Genomic DNA, 25,815 nt, shown 5'->3' on the forward strand with positions numbered 1-25,815 from the left:
GGAAGAATTAATATCGTTAAAATGGCCATCCTGCCCAAAGCAATATACAGATTTGATGCAATCCCTATGAAACTACCAGCAACATTCTTCAATGAACTGGAACAAACAATTCAAAAATTCATATGGAAACACCAAAGACCCCGAATAGCCAAAGCAATCCTGAGAAAGAAGAATAAAGTAGGGGGGATCTCACTCCCCAACTTCAAGCTCTACTATAAAGCCATAGTAATCAAGACAATTTGGTACTGGCACAAGAGCAGAGCCACAGACCAATGGAACAGACTAGAGAATCCAGACATTAACCCAGACATATATGGTCAATTAATATTTGATAAAGGAGCCATGGACATACAATGGCGAAATGACAGTCTCTTCAACAGGTGGTGCTGGCAAAACTGGACAGCTACATGTAGGAGAATGAAACTGGACCATTGTCTAACCCCATATACAAAAGTAAACTCAAAATGGATCAAAGACCTGAATGTAAGCCATGAAACCATTAAACTCTTGGAAGAAAACATAGGCGAAAACCTCTTAGACATAAACATGAGTGACCTCTTCTTGAACATATCTCCCCGGGCAAGGAAAACAACAGCAAAAATGAGTAAGTGGGACTATATTAAGCTGAAAAGCTTCTGTACAGCAAAAGACACCATCAATAGAACAAGAAGGATCCCTACAGTATGGGAGAATATATTTGAAAATGACACATCCGATAAAGGCTTGACGTCCAGAATATATAAGGAGCTCTCACGCCTCAACAAACAAAAAACAAATAACCCAATTAAAAAATGGGCAGAGGAACTGAGCAGACAGTTCTCCAAAAAAGAAATACAGATGGCCAACAGACACATGAAAAGATGCTCCACATCGCTAATTATCAGAGAAATGCAAATTAAAACTACAATGAGGTATCACCTCACACCAGTAAGGATGGCTGCCATCCAAAAGACAAACAACAACAAATGTTGGCGAGGCTGTGGAGAAAGGGGAACCCTCCTACACTGCTGGTGGGAATGTAAGTTAGTTCAACCATTGTGGAAAGCAGTATGGAGGTACATCAAAATGCTCAAAACAGACTTACCATTTGACCCAGGAATTCCACTCCTAGGAATTTACCCTAAGAATGCAGCAATCAAGTTTGAGAAAGACAGATGCACCCCTATGTTTATTGCAGCACTATTTACAATAGCCAAGAATTGGAAGCAACCTAAATGTCCATCAATAGATGAATGGATAAAGAAGATGTGGTACATATACACAATGGAATACTACTCAGCTATAAGAAAAGGGCAAATCCAATCATTTGCAGCAACATGGATGGAGCTGGAGGGTATTATGCTCAGTGAAACAAGCCAAGCGGAGAAAGAGAAATACCAAATGATTTCACTTATCTGTGGAATATAAGAACAAAGGAAAAACTGAAGGAACAAAACAGCAGCAGAATCACAGAACTCAAGAATGGACTAACAGGTACCAAAGGGAAAGGGACTGGGGAGGATGGGTGGGTAGGGAGGGATAAGGGGGGGAGAAGTAGGGGGGTATTAAGATTAACATGCATGGGGGGGTAGGAGAAAAGGGAGGGCTGTACAACACAGAGAAGGCAAGTAGTGATTCTACAACATTTTGCTATGCTGATGGACAGTGACTGTAAAGGGGTTTATAGGGGAGACCTGGTATAGGGGAGAGCCTAGTAAACATAATATTCGTCATGTAAGTGTAGATTAGTGATAGCAAAAAAAAAAAAAAAAAAAAAAAGGGCAGTTCCTGTGTGGTAACCTCCAACGAGTTCTACACAAGGGTATAAAGGGCATATAAAAGTGTAGGCAAAGGGTCTGTTTGTGTTTACACAGAGGATCAAAGCCTAATTCGGCTACCCCGAAAATGAACTAAGATACGATATGAAAAAGAACTTCCAACATCTGCACTCTCTGGAAGACTCATGCCAGAAGATGATCATCAAAAAACCCCAACAAAGATCCACGCACTGCTACGGCTGTAGATGCACTCATCCCACCAGTTCCTGGACTTGCCATGGGAATGAGGAAGGAGATATCTAAGCTGGCCTGTGCATACAGTAAAACAACAAAATTGGACTGGATCTATACTGTTGGAACTCAACCAAGAATTTGGAGAAGTGCAAATTGTAGCACCCCAAAGTCTTAACAACTACAAACTATTTATTGTTAAAAGAACATATGGCATGTGAACAGTCCCCAGGAATGGGTTGTTTTAATTTGTCTGATTTCTCTCAGACTGTTCAAGTTCATTTGGACAATATCCACCATATCATAGATAAGTTTTCACAAATGCCTAAGGTGCCTAACTGGTTTTCTTGGTTTCACTGCAGATGGCTGGTAATTACAGATATGCCTTGGTTATGTAACTATACTCCTATTATGTTAATGTGTGTGTGCAATTTAAGTAGTAGCTTAAAACCTATACATGCTGAAGTTACTCTACAAGAAGATATATCAAAGAAATAATCAATCTTCCCATGTTTTCTTCCGCCTGCTACTTCTATAGCTTTTCTTCTTCCTTCCTAATTACAACCCTTAAATAGAATTCGTGCCTCATATCAAATTTACCGAGTATCATAATTCTTCCAAGTGGTAAAGATACCTCAAGACAAATGCTGGGCATAGAAGCCACAGGGCATAAATATGCAAAGAAGTAAAAAGCTAACTTTTTCAAACAATAAGGCTTCTCTCTCACTTACCAACTTCACATTTCCCTGTATGGCCCCGGAAGATGACTGGTTAGCCAGAGACGGGTAAGATTCCTCAAGGGAGGAACAACCTAAGACAGGCACAGTCGCAGGGGGGCCATCAGGTGAGAAATTGGGGATCAACAGAGGTGAGGCTTAGAACCTCACCCCCCCGTTCTGAGAGAAATCTTCTGCATACATGGATGTTTTATTGCCCTGGTCTAGCTTGGATTAACACATAGTCTACAGGCACACACCTGATCATCTACATGTGCTCTCTTACAACACTAAACTATGTTTTCTACCTTTATCTTGTATCTACCTACCACTTCAGCATTTTATTAAAAATAATAATAATAAAGAGAGAAATGTGGTATCCACATATAAATCAAGTATAAAAACCAAATGAGTATTCATATTTGAACTGACTGTTTATAGTTCATAATGCATGAGCAAAACCGAAAGTTTCTGTGATGACTGCCCTTGTACTGTTCACTATGTAACTTATTCATTATGTAAGAATTTGTTCTACATGTAAAAACTTGTTTGTTATGCCTCAGAAGATTGGAGACTGACAAAAATTAGGCTTGGGGTGGAATAATGATGGTGCATTGAGCATTGACTCCCCTATACAGAATTTTATTGTCGTTAACAACCATTTGATCAATAAATATGAGAGATGCCCTCACAAAAAAAAAAAAAAAAAAAAAAAAAGGACAGACTTCCAATGGTAAAATAAATTATTAACCAGGATGTAATGTATAGCATAAGGAATATAGTCAAGATATTGTAACAGCTTGGTAGGGTGATAGCTGGAACCTAGAATTATGTATATAAATGTTCTACCACTGTGTTGTACACTTGAAACTCATGTAATGTAATACTGTGTGTCAACTACCCTTCAATAAAAAATAATTATTAAAAAAAAAAAAAAAAAAAAAAAAGTGGACTTGTGCAGTTCAAACTCATGTGGTTCAAGGGTCAACAGTAGTGGCTGAACTCGGTGTGGGAAGAGAGGTCGCCGGCTCCCAGCTGTGTAGAGCTGGAAGGTCACGGTTCTGCCGGTGCATCTCTCCCACCCCCATCAGCCGTCACCGACCTCAGGGCAGTGCCTCCCAGCCACAGTGCACCCCCCCAGGAAGGGGTAACAGCCATTTTGACCTAGGCCTGAACTCTCCATCTCTGCCTACCCTGTCCTGCCAGGGACACAGGCATCAGCCTGGGAGGCTGGCACTGGGCCATGGATAGGCCCTTGTGAACTCCTCTCTGGATGGGGCCTGGGCCACAGGGTGCACAGGCCTCATCAGCATGACCAGCCACATGCCAAAAGGTGACTAAGGTACAAATTCCAGGCATCCTTATTCAGTTGGAGCCAGAGGCTGGGGTGTCTGGAACTGCAGTCTTACAAGGAAAATGCTCAGAATGCCTCTCAGGAGAAAGGAAATGATTTAATATATTTTGGGGGGGAGAGGGAGATAGAGGCATTTTCTCTTTATTTAACAGCCTCAGGTTGGCCTGCTATTTTAAAGACAATTTAATGTGATAATGTTAAAAAAAATGACCCTTCACCCAGCAAGTAAGGGTGTTCGATAAAAGGGAGATCAACCATAACGCCTGAAATCAATCTTCCAAAGATGGAAATTTCCCTCTGTCTTTTTCTGCATTGGAAATTGATTAACTTTTCATAGGACCAACAAGTTTTTCACTGAAGTCTTTGATTCAGTGTCAAGGAAAGGCCCACTTTAGCTGGGCTCTGCTTGGCAAATTTATGAAATGGACTTTAAATGCATTAAAATTTAAAGAGGAATCACAGTCCAATTACCAAGCTTGTTAATGGCTTCAGGTGCCCTGGGGCACATCTCTGCCAGGTTAGAGCAACATGCCCAGGAGGGTTCTGTTTACTTGCCAGCCACCTAGGAGCCCAGGGGGCCTGGGGTGCCAAGACCCCTAGTTGCTTCAGTCCAGGCTAAGCCAAAGCTGCCTGCCCTCAGCACTCCCTGCACAGCCTGTAGCCGGGGAATCACCAGGGGGTTCTTTCTGCAGGTGACCGTAACTAACAGGACTGGGCTTTTCCCAGAGCAGCTTGGCTCAGCTGTGAGGCCCTGGCCCTGCCTCTGGGGTCTTAGCTGTACCTAGGGGCTGAGTGTTGATGGAGGTGGTGGCATGCTGGCTGGCATGCCTGGTGGCATGAGGTGGCGTGTGCCTGGGAGGCAGTGGCAGCAGATTTGCCCAGCTGTGGGAGAGCAGAGCGGGGTCTGCAGGTGCCTTAGGACCTGGAATGCACTTCCTGGAGGGCTTCCTAGAAGCAGGCTCTGGACTGGCTGGAGAAGAGGGCCTGGAGAGGGGGACCCGCTGTGGCAAAGCCTCGGGGTCACTGCTCCACACTCAGGTTTCGTGGACACTTGCTGGCCCCCAGACCTGAGGACTAGGTGGCTCCTCCCCGTGGGAGCCACTATCCCCCAGGGAGACCCCTGTGCCATGAGGAGAGCAGGGGCACACACATCGGCCCACCGGGGTTCATCTTAGCCTTCTCATGTCCTTGACATTGAACACAACCCAGGCAACCTGCTTGATTGCTTGGAGTCTTAGCTTCCTAATCTAATCTAAAAGTATCTGTGAAGTGTAGCTGCCTCACGGCAGAGGATGGCTGGGAGGCTTAAAGAGGAAATGCTAACAAAGACGATGAAGATGACAATGAGGCTGACCTTTGTCGTCTACCGAGAATGTACCATGTGCCAGGCACTGTGTTGAGCACTTTGCATGTCTGAGCTCATTATACCTGCCTGATGACCCTGTGCTGCTCATAAACAATGAATGGAGGCACAGAGAAGTAATGTTGTCTCCCAAGACACACTAGCTAGTAAATGCTGGAGGCGGGGCTTGGATGCAGGCAGTGTGGCCATAATGTCTGTGTTCTTGGCTACACTCCACAGTAATGGACTCTTCTGTGTTCTTTACATCACAGGTAAAGGGCCTTGTTCAGTGCTGAGCACACAGTGGGCGCTCGGTAAATGCTTCCCAGCCCAGTCCGTCCCAGTGACCTGGCCACAGCTTTGATGAGGTCACTGTGCCATGTAAAGGATTTCTTTAGAGTGGCATCAAAGGCAGGCACTCATCCTTCTTATCTGCTCTCTGGGTGAGCATCCCCACCCCACCAGCCTGCTTGGGAGCCTGACCTCACCCTCCTTGCATATCATTGAACCTGCCTGCTGAGGCTCCAGGACCCCAGGCCCTGAGAGGCAAACCCAGGGAGCAGAAGCAGGCCTGCAGGCCCTTCAGCCCACCCCGCCTGCCTTTCTGCCACTAGCCCCCACAGGCCCTGCCCACAGCTGGCAGTGGCTGGTGCCTGGGTTGCTGCTTCCACACTCCCTCCTGTTGCAGACACTGACTGCCCTCGTGCCAGCCGGACAAAGGGCCACGTGTGCTGTGTTTGGAAGGGAGGCAATCTAAGTGTCTCCTCAAATGCAAGAGCAGTGCGGGGGTGGACGCAGGGCTTCCTGCAGGCCAGCAGGCTGGGGCTTGGGCTGCTGCCCTCTGGATTAAGGAATGGCGAAATCCTGGGCCGAGGACTCGGGGATGCCCAGGTTTCAGCCCCAAAGAAAAGTAAAGGGCTCAAGGAAGGAGAGATTTATTTCCTAATGAAAACATCAGAGTCCAGCCCCTCGGAAGTGTATTTTGCCAGCTCACTGAGAGTCCTTCAAAGCTTGTTTGTAAATATTGGCTGAAGGTGGCTGGTGGGAAGAAGATACTGACACTGTTTGTTTGTAAGATACTTTCAGGGGCATTGAATAGCAGCTCTCCACGTCCCAGGAGAAGGGTTTCTCTCGCAGGAGAGAGAGATTGCTGTCCTGCTACAGGGACCCATACAAATGAGTCTCCTCACACGCATCCCCGTGGTTCTCTTCATTACATGCCGAATGGAAACTGGATTCCCCTGTAATCCAATTTTCACTGAATGCTCTTCTTACCTGAGCCAGTTCAGAGCTGATGAGGTGGCCGTCACCATCTGCGTCCAAGTCCTTAAACAAAGAGTCCACCAGGAGGCGCTTCTGGGAGGCAGGGTCTTGTCTGCTGTCGCCTTCTTGGAGTGGCTGCAGGTGGGTCTGGAGTGCTAGAAGGACGTTCTTCAGGCGGGCGTAGTCGGCCATGGTGCATGGGTCACCTGGAAGACAAGATGACGTTATGGCAGTGAGCCCCCTCCCTTGGTCTTGAGGGAATGTTGGCCTATCCCACTCATAAAGAGTTTCTCGTGGTACACACGGTGAGGGGCTGTGCCCCTGGGCCTGCCAGGGCTGAACCTTCATTGCAGTCAGGGACAGTTGGAGTAGATGACACCTGTTTGCCATCTACCTCCAATCTCTCCCACAGATATTTATTGAGCACCTACCACACGCTAGGCAGAGTGACTGCGGGAGGGACGGGGAAGTTCACCCAGGGGAATTCACGGCGAGAGCCCCACCGCAGATTTCAGCAAGCTGGCCCCAGTCTGTCTGTAGTAGCCGTCTTTGCTTTAAGCCTACCTTAAAGACTGCTTTTGAATACTTGACTTCATAGATTAGGGAGTTTAAATGAACAGGACTAATAAACCCAGTTTAAGTTAATTAGGTGCTCTCCCAGAACTGGCTTACTTCAAAACAAACGCGTACACAGGCTTTGACCAAGAAACAAGAGGAAGCTTTATGAAATTAATACCGAAGCACACAGCCCATCCCTCTCAGGCCCTTGATCACAGGCTGGCTCACTGAGCCGCATCAGAACTGCACAGCGTTTGGCAAATGAGGCCTGTGGTGCACTGGCATGTGACACAGCTTATCTTGCTGGTGACGGGCTACTGGGATGAATACTGCACCGGGCTCAGCCCACACACTGAGGCTGCGGGGCCGCTGTGGGCAGGACCCTGGAGCAGCGTGGGGCGGGGTGGAGGGACGCAGTACTTCCGGCAGCAGCCAACTCTGCTGGGGTGGAAGGCCGTGCGCTCCTGGGAACAGACTGCCGCTTGGAGCTCTTCCTCTTAATCCCCAGGCCAGTTTAGGGCACCAGGTTAACAGCTCGGGGGTGGAGAGTAAGTATAAAGCGGTGCTAGAGGGCACCAGCCCTGGAGGCCACGGGATCTGAGAACCACCTCTGCTGCTGCCTGGATGCATATCCCGGGCAATGGCTCCCTCTGTGCACTGGGAAGAACAGAGTTTGCACATAGGCCTGTCATGAGGATTAAATAAAATCTGCACAGAAAGGGCTTAGCGCTGGCCTGGCCCTGAAGAAGGGCTTGTAAATGCCACCTACCCTCCCCCTTCCCAGCACTGGAGCCACGTTCGCCCAAGAGCAGCAAGCAGAGAAGCTACTTGGTGGGGGACGTGCTGACGGGGAAGCCTGTCATTTGTCTGTCTGTTTCCCTCCCTCCCACTGCTCCTCACTAGACAGGCCTGGGTGGTACAACTACTTTCACTTGTGCTTATTGTGTTTCTAGATTTTCTTCCAATTTGGGGTCAATTGATTCTTGTGAGAAACAGATGGCTGTTACCATTTCCTTCTGCATGTTTATTTAGAAAAAAATCAATTGCTGTGTTCAATATAATCAAATCTATTTGCTCTCTGGAAGTCTCCACTCTCTGACAAGAAGGGCTCTCCCATCCCTCTCACCCAGCTAGCATCCCTCTTGGCCAGTGGGATACCCATTCCTGGGAGCCCTTAGGGACACCAGTTGTCTATCCTGATTCTCCGGTCCGCATAGCAGAGTGCTGAAAACAATGACATTGTCCTACTATAAAACCACTCCTGCCCAGGGGACGATGTGTTGGTCTTCTGGGGTGTTCTTCTTCCTGGGTCTGGATAAGGGTCAGTTTGGGAAAGAAGAGGAATAATTTTGTCCAAATCTTTCTCCTCAGCCCCCTGGAGAGTGAAATCATGTCTGGGCAAATAGACCAGAAGTCGGGCACAGTTCATGATGGAGACAGAAGCTGTGGTGCAGGTGGCGAGGGAGTCTGTGTACAGGGCCTGCAGGGACCCATTACTGGCGGGGCCTCAGGCTTTCCAGGGGTGGGCATCCATGCCCAGATGCTACAAGGCTGGGTACACAGTGGATAGATAAGGGGTGGACAGGAGGCTTGACTCAGAAATGCTAAAAGGCACTCAGGCTCCTAAGAATAAGCCCCAGCAGGGCCACCCGAGGATGGGCCGGGTCAGGTCAGATGGCCAGAGACGTCTCATCCTCCCTGTCCCCCACCCCAGCCTTCCTCACTTCCTCACAGGGCTTGTGGGGCACAGATCTCTGCCTACCTGCTGCCGAAAGCCAGGACTTTGCACTCAGAGCCCCCTCCAGGTGGGTACTGCAGAGGGTGGGGGCTGCAGCCCTGGCTCTGCCCCTCCTATCACACCCCTACCTACAGTTCCCTCTGGTCACAGGCTTCCAGCATCACCCTGGCAACGGCCCACTCCTCCTGGTCAGGAAGGTATGCACATGTCCAGAAACCCATCTGGGGGGAGAGGTGGTCCTCCCAGCCCCCGAGTCGGCTCCCTGTGTCCCTGGTCTTGCCCCCTGCTAAGGCCCACACTGACCATGCCCTTCCCATCCTTTTCCCAGTTGACTTACAAACTCTGTGCTGATGCCAGGTGGCACACTGGGGATACGGTGGACCTTCCCTTCCTGGGCATCAAGGGTGCCCTTGGAGGGGAGCTAATGAGGCCGGTGAGGTGAAAGAAGTCTCCCTAAGGGAGGGGCAGCCAGGATGAGACCTACAGATGAGGGAGCACGTGGGAGGAGGCGGTGGGAAGCATGTGCAGGGCAGCAGGCATCCCAGGCCCTGGAGCAAGCACACAGTGCACCTGGAGACAGGCAGCGGGTGTGGCTGGGCCAGGGCAGCGGGGAGCATGGCAAGACTATGGGAAGTGTGGGAGCTGCAGCAGGTGTCGGGGTGCAGGAGCTGCAGATCACACTTCGCAGAACTTCCAGGGTCCTTCTTTACCCAGGGCACCTCCCATGCCTGGCCGGTGAGGGCGCAGGGCCCTAAGAGGGCTTCTGGAAGAGAACCTTAAATCCTTCCTTATCTCAGGAGCAGCTGTGCTTTACATGAGCCTCAACCTCCAGGAACTAAATCATTGGCCCAGTGGGACTGAGCTCCTCTAGCGTCTCCAGAGTGTTTCCGTGCAGCACTCTGCAGTCCCCGGATGAGGACCCAGCAGGCCGCTGAGCCCAGAAAGCACCGTCAGGCTGAAGGCGCAGCTACCTGAGGTTGGGTGCTAGTGGACAGTCGTCCACCAGAGCTGCACACAGCCTTGGGGTTGGCCCAGGGAATCTGGATGGGGTGCTAGCACCTGCTACATCCCCAACACGGGGTGCATGTTTCAAGCAGGTGGGGCTGGACCAGACAGTTACATATGCAGCATTAGAGTGCTAAATGCTGGTGGAATGGAGTAACTAGTGAATTTGGTTGAGAACTGAGTCCACTGGCCCCAGGCAGACTGTCTCATAAAGAAGCCTGTGTGCTGGGACCACCCAGCATGATCAGCCTCGTGTTACACAGACTTGCCTGCAGTCTAATGGTAGAGATGGACTTCATCACAGGCCAGCTCTGTCTACCTGACACCAGCTCCATTACTGACAAGCATAGCAAGGCTGGGGTGAGCACTGCATGGCGAGTCAGGACACGGTCTGCTCTGCTGCTGGTTAGCTGTGAGACCCCAGGAGAGGCGTCCAGTCACCTGCCTTTCTGCCTCGTCTCCTACCTTAGAATGAGGGCACTAATGGCCCCTTACCACCTTACAGGGTCATAATGTAAAAGGAAATGTTAGAGGACTTTGCAAAGGCCAAGTGGTCAGCCAGGCCTCAAGCCTTCTCTGGATGAAATGGGCCTGCTCATTTGCCTTTGTCCCCTTCCCCCATGCCCAGTGCCTGGCACAGGAGGCCACTGGATTGGTCTTTGTGGATAAACGGGATTTCCTCCCTCCCTTCCCACTGCCACTGACATTCTGGGGCCTCTCAGGGAGGGAGGCTCATGTCCTGGTCAGCCTGATGGATGAGCACCTCTGACAGGCCCTTGGAAGAACCCAGCCACCTTCCTGCCCGCCTGGCCGCCCCCAGCACAGGCCTCGGGCTTCCTGCCAGCATGTGTGTGTAGGCCTCCTCCGCTCCCAGCCTAGGGCTGCATTGGCAGATAAACTATTGATCAGCCTGCTGAGGAGCCCAGAGTGTGATCCTATTTTCATGTCAGAACTTGGTAATGAACTACATTTATCAAGCCCATTCTCCATGAGAAAGGTCAGCTGCAGATCTGGCTAAGTTGTTATGACACCTCATTAATCTAGTTCCCTCAATAATTGTCCCTCTTTGAAGATTCCAATGTTCTCCCTCTCTGGCCACACCCCCTACATGGAGGGAGATCATTACAGCAGGAGCACAGGCACATCCACATTTAATTTTTTGAGCAAAGAGAGATAGGAAGCAGGTAGCAGTCTCTGGAATTAAATGTCCATCAAAGGAACACTGTCTGTCGCCGAACAAAGGGAAGCAAGGGAGACTGTGAATATTCCCTTGGCCACGCAGCCTTGTGCGCCCCTGCCAGGCCATGCCTCAAACTGCCCGTCTTCCCTCGGAGGCAGGTGGGCCTCCCAGTCCCATGAGGGTGGGGCTGGGGGCCCCAAAGAGTCAAGGGAAGGGGGTTTTGTACAACATGGTTACGGTGGGAGACGCCACCCCAAGCAGCAGGAAGCTCAGGTTCAGCGTGAGTCAGGCCGTGTGGTCAAAGCCCCGGACGGAGGCTCAGATCCTGGCTACAGGAGGCACCTGGAGGCAGGGGGCGGGTGGTGAGGAGAGGAAAAGCGGCTGTCTCTGCCTTCCTCTTCTCCCCTTTGCCCCTGGCCAATCCTCCACCAGGTCCTTTGCCCTCCGTAACACGCCACCCCCCCTAAAGAGGCCCCTCGTGTGCCGCCCGCTGCCCGTTGCCTGGCCCTCACTCTCTACTACCCATTTGTTCACTGCTGATCATCAGCCTGCCCTGCTGGGCTGGGAGCCCCTCGAGCTCCTGGCCCAGGCACCTGCATGCAGAAGGTGCCCATTAAATGTCTCTTGACTGGGCGTCTGTGGAATCCTCAGTAGAGAGGGCAGCAGGCGAGCTCAGACAATGGCTGCAGCCCTGCCCCAAGGAGGGGACAGTCCCAGCCACCCTGAGCCACAGTGACTGAGGTGTGCAACTCTAGGGGCTGGGGGCCCATGTCGTCCATCACATTAGCTCCTGTGGAGGGGCTGTGTGTAAAAAGGGGGTGCAGTGGGCACAGACCCTAACTCACCAAGTGGGGGCACCCCCAAACCTGCAATGGTGGCCCCACAGAGTGCTTCTGGACACTAGGTTGCATAGAAGCAGCTCCTCTGAGCCACCTCTGCTGGGCACACACAGCTCCCTGGGAGCCGCGTCTGGAGAGGAAGAAGACGCAAGCGTCTGCCCTTGGGCTCTGCCATGCTGGCCAGGCAGCCCTGGACAGCCCTGCAAAGAGGCCCGGCAGGGGAGCCCATGCTTGGGACAGCAACCCAGACAGGGAAGCCTCAGGGAATTTGGACACAGCTTCAGGAAAGCTCCGCACCCATACCGGGGCTCCGATCAGCAAGGGAGCACGAAGTTCACCCCGGGGATCGTCTGTGCCTTCCACACAGCTGGACCCGGTGGTGGGGGTTGTTGGGGAGGGAAGGGGAAACCCCAAGGCCACTATGAACACCCCAGCCTCTGGTGGCCTCCACGGACACTTCTCTCACTGGGACAGCCCTACACGTCAGGAGTCCCCTACCAACCCCAAATTTACTGGAGAGGGGACTGCAGGACATGGCTTATTCAATATCATGAAAGAACTCTTTGGTCATTGGAAGAAGTTGTTGCTTTTGGGGACAGGTTGGCCGAGGAGGCAGGAGGGAGGGAAGGAAGAGGAGATGAGTGGGGGCTGGTGGGCTGTGCTCTGAGGGGCCCGTGTGGTCTGGGGCCCGTTCCAAACTCTACCCTGGCCTGCCCTTCAGAAACGGCCCAGCAGTCAGCCATGCCCTCAAGCCACACCCACTGGACCCCAGTTCTTCCTCAAGCTCTCAGGGTGTTCCAGCCCCTAGGCTCGGATCCTGAGACCTCACCTGGGAGAACCCCCAGAGGGGCCCAAGGGAGAGACCGATGTACCCACCACCTCCTGGCTGCTGTGTGGCTGCTCTCTGCCCCTCGCCCCAGCCCCCATCCAAACAGTAGCAGCCTGGTCCCCACATTGACCCCAGCTGGCCTGAGAAGTCATTGCTGCCCGACAAGACTGTGATCTTAACCACCAAAGCATAGACTTGGCTTAATTGTCTGGCACTGACATCTCAGCTGAACGTGGCCATGTTCCACGGGCCTCAGTCGCAATGTGTCATTCTGAGGTCTGTTTTGAAACTGCTAAGCTGTGCAAAGAGCAAGAAGCATTTTACTCCCAGATCTAATTTATGAGCCGCCATAACTTTACTGGAGTTTAGCTATGAAGAACAGATGTTTAACTTGATGTAAATTCATGAACATTAACGATCTTTCTGCTTGCATTTCTGGAAAAATTCAATTAACAATAAATGCCCAAACCAATGGACTAATCTTTAGCATACTTTTTCAGTAAACACAATGCAGTTTCACTTGTGGTATTGACCAAGCCACAAAATTCTGAAAATTCTAGGAGATTGTTAAGCACACATGATATGGTCTCCTCACAATTTCCAAACACAAACAGGTGTCCTCAAGTCATGCCACCTCATAACCCCCTGACAGCTGTCCCCTGGGACCTGTGACTTCTGAGCAGAGGCGTGGCTGCTGCTCACACTCAAGCTTTCTGGAGAGGTGTTTAGGCCATGGCCTCAGCTGCAGCTACTGGCTACTCTAACCTGCCAGAACACGGGCCTCATCATTTTGCTCCCAGGTGCCCCCTTCCTGAAAGGCCCTTTCTTTCGATCTGACTTTTCTGCCACAGCCCGGCTACATGGAGCTGCTCCTGTCCTTTCCAAGCTGCACACCTTGTCTTGCCTCCAGCCTGTCTGCTCCGTAGGCTGTGTTCTGACACCTTAGCATCTCCTCTGTGAAGGTCTTTGCTCTCAGGGAACTTGGCCCTGGGGACCTGAGGAGGCCACTGTCAATGGGCCACAAGGATGCCGGTGAGCTGTTTCCTGCCCACGGTTCAGAGGGGCCAAGCCTGCCTCTTGCCCCCTCTACCACTGCAACCTCTACCCAGGTCCTCACCAATGCCAGGAACAGCAATGGGACCACCACGCACCTTAGCAGCCCCCCGCCCTCCCAGGGGCCCGGCATCCGGCTGGCCTTGGTGGGTGTCTCCTGCTCTTCCCCTTGAAGCACCCTGTTTGTCATTCCAGCTGCTTTTGAATATTCCAGGCTGAAGTTACAGGGCCCACCTTGGGCCCACAAACAGAATCTGCCTATCTAAGGCTCCACATGGCCTTCAACCCTGCCCGGCCAACACACACACCGTCAGGGCACTCAGCTCCACTCCCAGCTGCCGTGCCCAGCAGCTCAAGCCTTCTCTGATGCCGGGTGGAAATGCCCACCTGCACTGGCACCTGAATTCGTGGACGAAACCTCATCTCGGTTTTTGCTCCAGTATCAGGTAATCTGAATTAACAAAACCACATGGACCTTTGTTAGATAAATGGTACATTTGCTCATGAATTCCTGGTTCAATTGATGTTGCCATACAATCTGCCATTTGACATTTACAATCCTCTCTTCTATTCCTATTAGAGAAAGCAAAATTGGTTGGATTCCTGGGAGAGGGATCCACATACACTTTTTATGGTTGACTGGCACATCTATCAGGTGGTCCCAGAAGGAAAGAGCAATGTTCGAAGACTGGAATAAATACTAAGGCCCTCCTGGCATTAAGAACTTTAGTTTTTACTCTTACGTTAGGGAAACCCACACACAACTAGGTTCCCTAACAAGTCACTACTTCTTTCTGGAAGGCGAACACTTCCTCCTGATGGACCCCAGCTCCCCCACTGCCCTGTCACTCCCCAGCCTGCCCCTCACATGCACGGAGAGGAGAGGCAGGAATGCGGGACCAGGCGACAGCCCCCAGATGGGGAAGCTGGAGGGGCAGAGGGAGGAGTGTGGGCACCCCCCCACCTCCTGCGAGTCCACTGATTTTGTTCCTGATGCTTCCTGGGGGGGCCTCATCCCTCTAAACACCTAACCACAGGGAGGAGTCCTGCTCAGGCCGTGGTGAAACTCAGCCCCTCAGGTGTCAGGGATGTCCGGGGACGTCGCTGCTTTGAGCTACTGTGGACTTTGAGGCCATGGAGCTGAGGGCGACCTTGCCTGGACACACAGCAGGGCCTGAGGTTGCTGCTGGCTCAGTGAGTGGCCAGAACAAGGCCAACTGACACCAGAGTGGAGCTTAAATTCAGGCAAAGTTCAGACTCTGCTCGTGCCTGGACTCATGCCACAGGCAGGGGAGCTCCGTGGGTGATCTCAGCAAGGACAGTGTGTCCCCAGGAGGTGTTCTGGGATTTTGTGGGGGCTGTTTATCATTCCCAGAATGTTTGGGGGGGTCCTGGTGCACTTAATGGGTGGGACTTGGGGACCCTAGGGATCCTACTGGTAGCAGCACAGTCCTGCAAACAAACTTTTGCCAGCCTGGCGTCTCCTACTTGCTTTCAGGTGTCCTAGTGGACGGTCATGGAAGTGAAGGTCCAGTTACCATTCTCGGAGCCTGGAGGCTAACACGATGTCATACACGAAGCACTTTTCCCCCCAGGGCTGGGCAAGGAATTTCCATGGAGGTGTTTATTGTAAATTTCATTCACTACTTTATTAAGAATTGTTCACTATTTTGGAGAATCATACTTCCAAAAGCAGTCACTTAAGTACTCAAATTGTCAACATGACGCGCCTGTTACAGGCGCTGTGGTGTTGTGGTCACAGGATTCACATTGTCGGGGCTGAGGTTTGACCACTATGAGTCAGTGTGTGTAGCTGTTGTCTAAACATTTACACACCAAAAGACATCCTTTACGTGCACTATTTTTCTTATATTTCTTCTTTATATCCCAGGTTTTGGACAAAGCAAATATTCATTTCCAGATAATACAGAAGCTTTACAAAATATGTGCTATGAAATAGTGTGTGTGTCTGGTAGGGTTACAGACAAGTGCTCTACATGAACAACTGGAATCTGTGGATTTTTTTTTTCCTCCATATTTTTAATTGTGGTAAAATATACATAATGTAAAATTTACCATCTTAAACCATTTTTAAGGGCACAGTTCCGTGGTATTAAATATATTCATAATTTTGTGCAGCTCACACCACCATCCATCTCTATAACTTTTTCCATCTTGCAAAACTGAATCTCTACATCCAGGAAACAACAGCCCCTACTACCTCTCCTCCCAGCCTCTGGCAGCCACCATTCTTTCCGTCTCTGTGACTGACTACTATGAGCATCTCAACTAAGTGGACTCTTGACAGCATTTTTTCCTTTGGTGACTAGCTTAGTTCACTTGGCACAATAGTCTCAAGGTTCATCCATGTTGGAGCATATATGTCAGAATTCCCTTCTTTACAAGACTGAATAAGACCCCCGCCGTGTGTACACCACATTTTGCTTATCTAGTCATAGGTCAACAGACACTGAGTTGCTTCCAGGTTTCAGCTATTGCGAATAATGCTGCCATGAACATGAGCATACAAACATCTCTTCAAGACTGTGCTGTCAATTCTTTTGGGCATATGCCCACAAGTGGAATTGCTGGGTCATATGGTAATTCTATTTCTAATTTTTTGAGGAATTGCAATACCATTTTCCACAGTGGCTGCACCATTTTACATTCCCACCAACAGAGCACATGGGTTCAAATTTCTCCACATCCTCGCCAACATTTATGACTTTGTTTTTTTGATGGGAGCCATCCTAATGGGTGTGAGGTGTGGCCTTATTTCTTTTGACAATCCTCGGTCTTGAGATTTTAAAAGCCAGTGGGAAGAGTGTGGGAGTGCACCTAGAGCGTGTGTGTGGCTCTGGAGGTGCAGGGCACACGTGCCCACCTGTGTGTAAGCCCGGCCTGTGCAGGTACAGAGCAGAGGGTGCAGAGGCACGCCCTTGGGCATGGAGGCTGCCTGGCCCTAGGAAGGCAGTGGGCAGCAGCCCCTGCAGAGGAAGCTTCACCTCCGAGAGAGTCCCACTGAGGAGGAAAGAGGCCCACGTAGGTACCAGGGCACAGGACAGGGCTAGAGTTCCCCCCTTTCTCCAGGAGCGGCCCTTTCCTGTCTGTTCTTTCAGGACACCCCTGGAAGGGCACGAGCACTCCAGGACAGCAGGTGAGGAGACAGGGGCCAAGGAGGATTCTGAGACCCCATCTCCCATGTCTGGTGCGGCCCATGGTGTCTTCCCCTCCCTGGTGCTGACCTGGGGGTGTATGCCCAGACACAGCTGTCTTTAGCTTCTGAGCCTAGGTGCTATTTTAAAGGCAACACACAGAGATGCTCCCCCTCTGGCATGAGGGGTGTGTTGACTGCAAATCAATGCCACCTCCTAGGGCCTCCAGAAAAGAACTGCTCAGATGTTAGCATGTTCCACATTTCTGCCGGTAGCAGCTTTGCCGGGCTCGTGCGGACATTTACTTTGGAAGGCGAGGTATCAGAGAAACACTGCCTGAGAATAGTCTAGAGAACAGCATCTGCTCTCAGCTGGGGAGTCATCTCTTTATGTGGGCTTGGCAGGAAATGGCATTTCGGGGAGGAATCACCTGAACAGAGGTTTTTAGACCAGAGATGACTCAGAGAAGTTTCCTGAGATTTGAAGATTTATCTCAACGTCTCTAATGCGTATGATTGACAGTAAATCTCAGGTCAAAACGAAACAAAACTGCACAACAACTTTGAAGGGCAACAACAGCCTTCGGGGTAGAGTTTTGGATTATTTCCCATGTCGAGCTGCCAGAGGGGCCCGAGGAGGCCCTCCTTCCTGCATATGCGCTGCTGTTTTGGGGATTAACCACACTGAAAAGTTAGGAAATTCAGGCAGCCTGCGGAGGGAGCTGCAGGCACTCCTGTCTCCGTGAGGGCTGGCTCTAGGGGCTGCGCGTCCGAGCCCAGGAGCAGCTCACGGTGGTCCTGGCTCCCTGTCCAGCACCCAGAGCCTGGCAGGGAGAGGGGTGGGGGCCGACAGGGCAGGGTGGGCAATGGGGGCCGAAGGGGGACCCCGGGTATGGCTCCTCTGTCTGCTCAGAAGGCCCCTATTCCTCCAAATGCAGTCATTCCAGGCATGGCTCAGCTGTTTCCCGCCTGCTTTGTTCACTCCCCAAACATCGCTAAAACAGCAGGCCGATGGGATTCTGTGGACGTGCTGATTCCCGTTAGATTCACACACCGGGAAACTGCTCAGCCCTCTCTTTGTTCTCCTGATGTGTAAGTTCTCGTATCTCAAGAATGGCCTCCTCATTGCCTGGTCTGGCGTGAATGGATTTACATGACTTAAGAGGGCTCCAGACCTACAGGACATAGGAGTGACAGGGACCCTCCAGGATTCTCCCAAAGGGAGTAGATACAGCTCTGAGCACACCTGGAGGTGGACAGGTGAGGCCAGTGCCCATGGCTTGAGGCTCTTCAGACCTGAGATCCTGGGCGGGTGCCCTGTGTGTCCCCCATGCATAAGGGGCAGCCTGCATGCATCACAGGATTAGCGCATTAGCCTCAGTCTCGGGGAATGTTGACCTGTCTTCTTTTGAGTTGGACTTTCAAAAGGTCATTAAAGATTTCAAAAAGAACTGTCCGCATAGAAGGCAAAATCTGAGAAACCACCTGGTGAAGCTCAAAACCTGTCACTTCATGCTGCTAATGGCACCTAATAAAAACAGCAGCCATCAGTTAAAGAAGCCAACCACATTCTCACCTTGGTCTGTTTCCCACTGACGGTGCTCTGTTTGAAGAGTATAGTGTCCTGTTAAGATTCTCAAGGGTGTGGGTTGAGATGTTGTCTTTCATTTTGAGGCCCACAGCACTTGACACTGGATAAAAAGTCCTTATACACAGACACATGCAGGCTGTCCCTTATCCACAGGGACACATGCAGGGCAGCTGCCTGGGATCTCAGGTTTGAAGAGTCTCAGGCTGTGGGCACTGGCCCCACCTGTCTGCCCCAGGTGTGCTCAGAGCTGTGTATACTCTCCTTGGGAGAATCCCGGAAGGTCCCTGTCCCTCCCATGTCCTGCAGGTCTAAAACCCTCTTAGGTCATCTGTATCCATTTTAATGCTGGACAAGTGGGGTGAGGCACTGTCTTTCATTTCTTTTGAGGCCCACAGAACTCAACACAGGGCTGTGTGCACAGAGGACACTGGGTGAAAGGTCCTTACACATGCAGACACACATGCATACACACACAGCTGCAGATTTGGGTGGATAGTCCGGTGACACTGGCTTTGTGCCTGCAGCTCACCCCAGCCTCATCCCCTCACCCCATCTGCCTCTTGGAGATGCCTACACAGCCTGCCCAGCACATCAGAGGCCACAGAACCTAAGAGCAGGGGACAAAGGCTTTGGTCCCAAGTAGTCCAGACTCCTAATTTTACTGATATGGAAACCGAGACCAAGGAATAGCAAGAGGCCTGCCTGGGGGCCTGGGGGCCTGGGGCACTGGCCCTGGAGCAGGACACTGCCTACCTGGCACTGTGTGCTCACACTCCTGGGGCCTTCCTGGTCTAGCTCCACCGCCTTCTTCTAATTCCAGCCTTCCACTCTTGCCGAGAAGCCCCATGAGACAGGGTAAAACTGGGGGAAGAACCATGGAGACCGGTGGAGAGAGGACAGGGTGCTCTACAGCATGAGGAAGACGCTGAAACCTTGTGCTGATGGGACGGCCTCTTCCTGGACAAATCTTACCTCTTGTTAGAGGCTGACAAGGGCCAGCCCTGACTCCTCCTGCCAACAGCCTTGGCTCAGAGGTCCAGGGGGGCGGATCCTCTCCTTCTCATGCCTGGAAAAATAGGTCATCCTCAAACATGGGGATTTCCAGGTCTACCAATTGCAGTCAATTCCCAGGGCCAGTGTCCCTGCAAGGGGATCAGAGCTAACCTGGGTCAGGTGGAGGGTGGTGTCTGAAGTGATGGAACAAGTATCTAGAAGGAGCCCTCTGGCAGGACGCTCTTCAGGGTCCTCAGACACAGCCACGGGAGCCCGGCTGCTCTCAGGAAGGGTGAGGTGGACTGGACCCTGGCCTGAGCAGAGAGCACCCTTCAATGCCCCACCTGGGTCCCAGGGCATCACAGGGACAGGAAGAGGCTGACAGCCAACAGGAGATCTCTACTTTCTACTCCACTAGTAATTTTTACTGCTTCCATTCAAGTCTCTCCCCCTTTGGGTATAGAGTCTAGAAATGGTCCAAGTTCTGATGTGAAATTGCAGCTGGTATTTTAAATGCTCAGGGAGTTGCCTCGTGTTCTAAGAGCAGCATTCATGTCACAGTTGGCCCACGCCTGCCACTCTGATGGGATCATTTTCTCCCACTCTCCTGGAGCTTTTCTGAACCTCCTGATCTCTGCTTGCCTCCCTGGAGCACCCCCTCTTCCTGGAGCCTCCTCTAAGGGACAGATCTGGCGTTACCACCTCTGTGATTTGTCACATCCTTTCCTCTTTCAACCGGCAAACTGAACAGTGGTGACACTTGGGTGGGGACTTGGATGGGGCGTGTATGGGTGTGTCTGGGTGCTGCTACAAGATATGTTCTCTGTGAAAATTCATCGAGCTCTAGCTACACTTATGATTTATTCATTTTCTATATGTGGAATACTTCAACAATATGCTTATTTAAAGCAGGAACCTGATATTCTCAGCACCTGACAGGTGTCAGCTGCTCTGGGCTGTACACAGGCCCGGGTCTGTGAGGGAGGGAGCGGGGGCTGCACAGGAGAGGGGGGCCAATGGGGGCAGCACCAGCTGACCCGGTCCCTCAGGCTCCTTGGGGGCATGGCTCTGTCCACAAACTTCCTGGACTGGGCAGCCCTTCGGCCACCGTGGGGTTGGGCACCTTCCCTGAAGGTGCTGCTCATGGGATTCCTCAGACCGGCTCTCTGGGGAGGTTAGGGGTAGAGTGGGTGGCTGAACCTTAGGAGCAGGAAGGGAAGGGGCTGAGGGTCAGGGGCCCCCACTGCCCTAGGGCGTCCTGGCCCCATCCTCTCACGCAGACCCTGAGAGGTGATTCACCTACGCACAGTCCAGGAGCTGAGACGACACCCTCACAGGCTGGGAACAAGACTCCGAGAGACCTTCGAGTCGCACACTGCCTCACGCCATAGGCCTGGCTGGCAGTGGGTGGCTCTTGGCTCAGAGGTATTGGTGTGGAGGTGGCTGCCCGGTCAGTCTGTTCTCAGGGAGGGTTTGCCACAGGCCCTGGCTCCATGGGGAGCCTCCCTGGAGACCCCTGGGCCGAGGCCAACAGGTAGGCCCGAGGAGTCTCTCAGACCATGCTGGCCTGCTCTGCCCCCTCCTTCCCTTCCTGGGCCCTCAGGTTGTGAGGGCTGAAGTGAGGGCTCAGGCCTTGCTAGGGCTTGACCTCCACGGCCCTGGCTGTGTGGCCCAGGAGTGGGCATCTGGGGTCACCTGCTCAGAAGGGACCAAGCAGACCCCTCTGCAGCCGTGCCTCACAGTCCAGTGGTGCCCGGCTCACCAGGCTGTGCAGAGCCAGTCTCTTCCACCTGAGACACCCTCCCCGGCCCAGTCCTGGCCTGCCCTTCTGGGCGCAGATCAGGTCTCCTCTCCTAGAAAGCTGTCCCTGGCCAGCTCCTCTACCCCTTTCTGTGGCAATCAGGGTCCAGACCCTGCACCTGGCTTTCAATATGAACTGCCTGTGGCACCAATTTCCTTTCCAATGTGTGGCACATGCCTGCCAAAGGGATGGGGCCTCAGGGACAGGGAGGGGGTGTGCCCTCTCTGCCGTGACTGCATTCACCATGCCCACAAGGGATGCTTGGTGACTAGGGACCAACTGATTGAACCTAAGCAACATGACCTTTGGGTAGCTTACAATGAAGGAGCAGAGGGCAGTATACTCCACAGTGGGGGGATAATTTGCAACCATTCTGAACGCCTGGCTTGGCAGAGATGGGCAACCCCATAGCTCACCCCTGCTCTGAGAATTCACAAGTACATGAATTACTGCCAGGCCTGACCATTACTCTAGATCTCAGGTTGAACATAGGCCACAGAGGTCTGGGGCAAAGAGCCGTGAACCCCAGCCACTGGTGGGCAGCCCTCCTCATCTGGAGGCCCCCCAAACACACTGGCATCCTCCTCAGCAAAGCTGACTGTCCAGCTGGGGAATGGGCAGTCCTTAGGTCCTGTCCCCATTTACTCAGCAAACGTGTGTGGACACCCCTTTGCACCTGGGGTATGGGTGTGCCAAGCCCTGGCCCAGACACTGGGGAGGAGGGGTGGGTACTGGCCCTGCTCCCCGGATGGCCAGGCCCCAGGACATGGAGAGGTGTGCAATGTGGCTGGGCTGCATCCTTCCCTTCTGTGGCTGGGGCTGCAGGCCTATGGGCTCAAGGCAGGGAGTTGTCCTCCCCAGTAAGGCCCAGAGCCCTGAACCCATCCTTACTGCAGTGTGTGGAGCTGGGACGGGCACGCCTGACCCTACCTTTCAACCAGCTGCACAGCCTTAGCAAGCAAACCATCGAGGGAAACCATGCTTGCATTCTAGTGGGGCTTCTGTCCCTGTGACCTGAAGGACAAAGCCCAAGGTACATTTTCCAACTAAGAAGCAGGCCATAAAGAGTCCCCTGCAATCAATTTGTGCACATGCTTATGTGAGTTTTAAAGGGTAAAAGATGAGATGAAACTGGCTGGCTCTGCTTGTTGAATTGGGGCATTAGAGCTGAATCGGAGACCATGGCACATTCAAGAAGTGGGTCAGTCCACTTATCAGGATCGCATCCACCTGAGCAAATGGCCATGATTATAGCTTTTAAATGACTTAGTAGAGCTAATGGATCACAGGAAATAGTGTGAGACTAAAAGTAAATATAAAATGAGGGAGTGTGCTGGCTCGAAAGTGAGGCTGTGGCATGAGAACACCGGTGATCGTCACATTTGACATGCCATCCGTGTCTTAGGAGACGCTGCTCCTCGTTCACGTCTCCAAGTTTCCGGCTGCATGTTAGTCAGTACTGCACACCTCTCAGAGCATTGACTGTGCGCCAGATAGCAAAGGATCGGCGTCCCATGGATCAGAAAGCAAACTGGAAAGGTGCTCCTTTCAAGGCCAGCTAGCTAAGTGGAGTTGATTTGGCTTTTAAGAGACATGCACTGAGCATTTTGAGGGATGCGGTTTGAAGAAATGCATACTAAGTATTGAAAAGTCATGGCTCTTGCCTGCAAGTCACTTATACTTGTGTAGCCCTAGATGAATGAGGGTGTTCGGGTGCGTGGTGTGTGTGTGCAGGGTGTTTGTGTATCCCACGTTGCATACGAGTGTGGGACTGAGTCCCTGGGTGTGTCTGTGTTCTGGGTCACCCGTGGGGAAACACCGGCAGTTGAGCTCAGGAGAAGGGCCTGGGCTGGATGGAGCCCATGACCCCTGGCACCCCGCCTGCCTTGGGTACAGTGTAATGAGTGCCCGGAAAGCTGTAGTTCCTTGTTCACCCTTTCTGCCTCTGCTGCTCGAGCCTGCCAGTGCTCGCTCTGGAAGCTGCTAGCTGCCAGGGACGGGGCAACTGGCGCCACTCACTGGCCCGCCCACGAATGGCTCCCAGGGGCATGCCCCACCACACCCTGCCTGCCCTTGGAGGCCCAGGTGGGGTTTGCTGACCTGCTCGTGCCAGCAGCCCTCTCTGGAGCAGGTCCTGTGGGTAGGACATGAGCGTCACCCCCAGAACTGGCCTCTCTGTCGTGCTCCACCTTCCCGCCCTGGTCTCTGCAGGCACCTTCACTTCTGATCAGCCTTGAGGGCATCTGGTGCTTCCTCTTGCCACCCTGCCTTTCTGGGTTCCCAGAAGCTCTGGTCCCTTTGGGATGCAGGGTGATAGAAGCTGGATGAGCCCTCCAGCTGCTCCCCAGGGGACGGACTCTTGGTCCCCTTCATCAAGGGCTGGAGCAGGGGAAGACTAGTGAGGGCTCCACTGGTTGCCCAGCCCAGACCCTCTTCTTAGCTCCAGACTCATACCCGCCACTGGCCTGACGTCGCCCCACATGGCCCCACAGATGCCCTAAGTCAATGTGGCCCAAACGGACGTTGTCATTGAGATTGCTCCTTCTTTTATATCCCAGTGAAAGAGCCCAGCAAGTGGCCCCTTCACCGGAGCCCCCAGCTGCCTGAACCACATACCAGACATGGCCCCTGATGGCCTACCCATCCCCAGCCAACCAGCCCTGGCTCAGGCCATTCCCGCCTCCCGAGTGTTTCTTGACGGTGCTGGCTTTCTGCCTCTTACTGCCTCGACTCTGGTTCAAGGAAAACACTAACACTGCTTGGATGACCTTCCACCTGGTGCAGCCCTGGGCTCTAATCTTGCCCCAGCTAATCATTACACCCTCCATCCTGGGGCTGGAGGAATCCCTGGGGGCACCCAACTGCCCTCAGGGGGAGCCAAGCTGTGCCCCTTGGCATGCAGCTCCCTCTTCGACTGGGCTGGCCCCTCTCCAGCCTCCCCTCTCCCCACTCCCACACCTGCTCCAGGGACCCTGAGGCACTGTCAGCATCTGAAGCTGGCCCTGCGTTACCTCTGGGCCCTGCCACCACAGCCCTACCCTGCCCCTTCTTGGCCCATTCTTCGTCATCTTTAGGTCTTAGCTGGCACATGGCTTCCCCTTTGTATCCCTTCCCTGCTGGTCCTGCCTTTCACACTCTTAGGTGTCCCCAGAGTGCCGTGCACACCCCCTTCCAGCATCTGTTGTTTCTGCTTCCTGTGCTGGTCCACGTGCCCCTCCTGTCATGGCCTGAGAGCCAATGGGGTCCTGACATGTGATTAACATGCAGCAAGCATGTGCCAAAGAAACAAAGGAAGGACCAAATGGATGGCAAATGGCCTTGGTCCACAACTGCTTCTGTGAGATGGACATGGCCTCTAACTTCCCTTTGACCCCAAGTCCAGGATGCTATGGAACAGCCACTGGGTCCCCTGACCATGGATACTCGGTGTCCCCAGGCCTTCCTTCTGCCTCCACCTGGAAACTTCCTTGAGTCAAACCCAATTTCTGGGCCTGGGGTGGGGGCCAGGAGAATAGAGATGCTGACACCAGGGCCCGAGGGTGGGCTGTCAACTCCTCATCTGTCCAGTGGGGCTGACAGTCTGTCCCTGGGGGTTGCTGTAGGCGTCAACGGCCCAGGAAGGCAGGGAAATCCTCTGCATTTTAATGGATCAGATTCCTAAGACCTCTGGGGTGTGGGGCAAATGCTGGTCCATGGAAGGTTCTGGGAGTCCAAGGTCTTTCCTTAGGAAACACCTCCAGCATCTCACTCCTAGGGAGTCCCTGGGTCTAGGATAAATGTCCCTCCCCCGATGGCACTGAGGAGAGCACCCATGAAATGACAGCAGTGAAAATATTAATTGTCCTCCTTCAGAGTAGGCACTGTACTATTTTGTAATGACTATCATAAACCTGTTCTCTGCACACTGCTAATAAATACCTCAGCCCCACACCACATTTCCCAGTATCTCTAAAGACACCAGGAGAAGGCAGGGGAGCCATAAAAGAAACACAAAAATATAGTTGCAGATGAGTCTAAAACTCATTTCTTTGAAGCTTAATTGATGGGAAAAGCTTCTGGCCCCCGAGAGCTTAAAGGCCCATCGTGCAGTATTTGATTGAGTGTGGTCCCATATCACAGACCACATTAAACTGGAAATCATTATGCAGCAATTGCAATATATTAATAAAATGATGATGTGGGTTTGCACCAGATATAAAGAAGGAATCAAATAATTCACTTAGATAACTCAACAAAAATGTCTGGTTTATCCCTGAGACAGCTAGAAGCAAAGGTCCCTTGGGTCTCAGTCTTATCAGTCCTCTGGGCCTGGGGCCCAGGAATCTTCCACTAGGTGCAGGAAGCACGGCCAGGCTTCAGAACCACTGCCTGGGTCCAGACATGTGACCTGAAGTTATTGTCCCGGGAAATG

The 25,815-nt window shown here is 52.2% G+C and overlaps 1 protein-coding gene across 4 annotated transcripts in view; it reads right to left on the minus strand.

The window, feature by feature from the left end:
* The window catches only part of FSTL4 (follistatin like 4), a 428,422-nt gene that overhangs the window by 121,743 nt on the left and 280,864 nt on the right, over positions 1–25,815 (minus strand). For all 4 annotated transcript variants that reach the window (XM_036907566.2, XM_057490874.1, XM_057490875.1 and 1 more), the window contains one exon: positions 6,676–6,869. In XM_036907566.2, coding sequence (XP_036763461.2) covers positions 6,676–6,869 — 194 coding nt within the window. The remainder of the gene's footprint in view (positions 1–6,675; positions 6,870–25,815) is intronic.

The sequence above is a fragment of the Manis pentadactyla genome, chromosome 13 (assembly GCF_030020395.1).
Source record: "Manis pentadactyla isolate mManPen7 chromosome 13, mManPen7.hap1, whole genome shotgun sequence".
NCBI lineage: Eukaryota > Metazoa > Chordata > Mammalia > Pholidota > Manidae > Manis > Manis pentadactyla.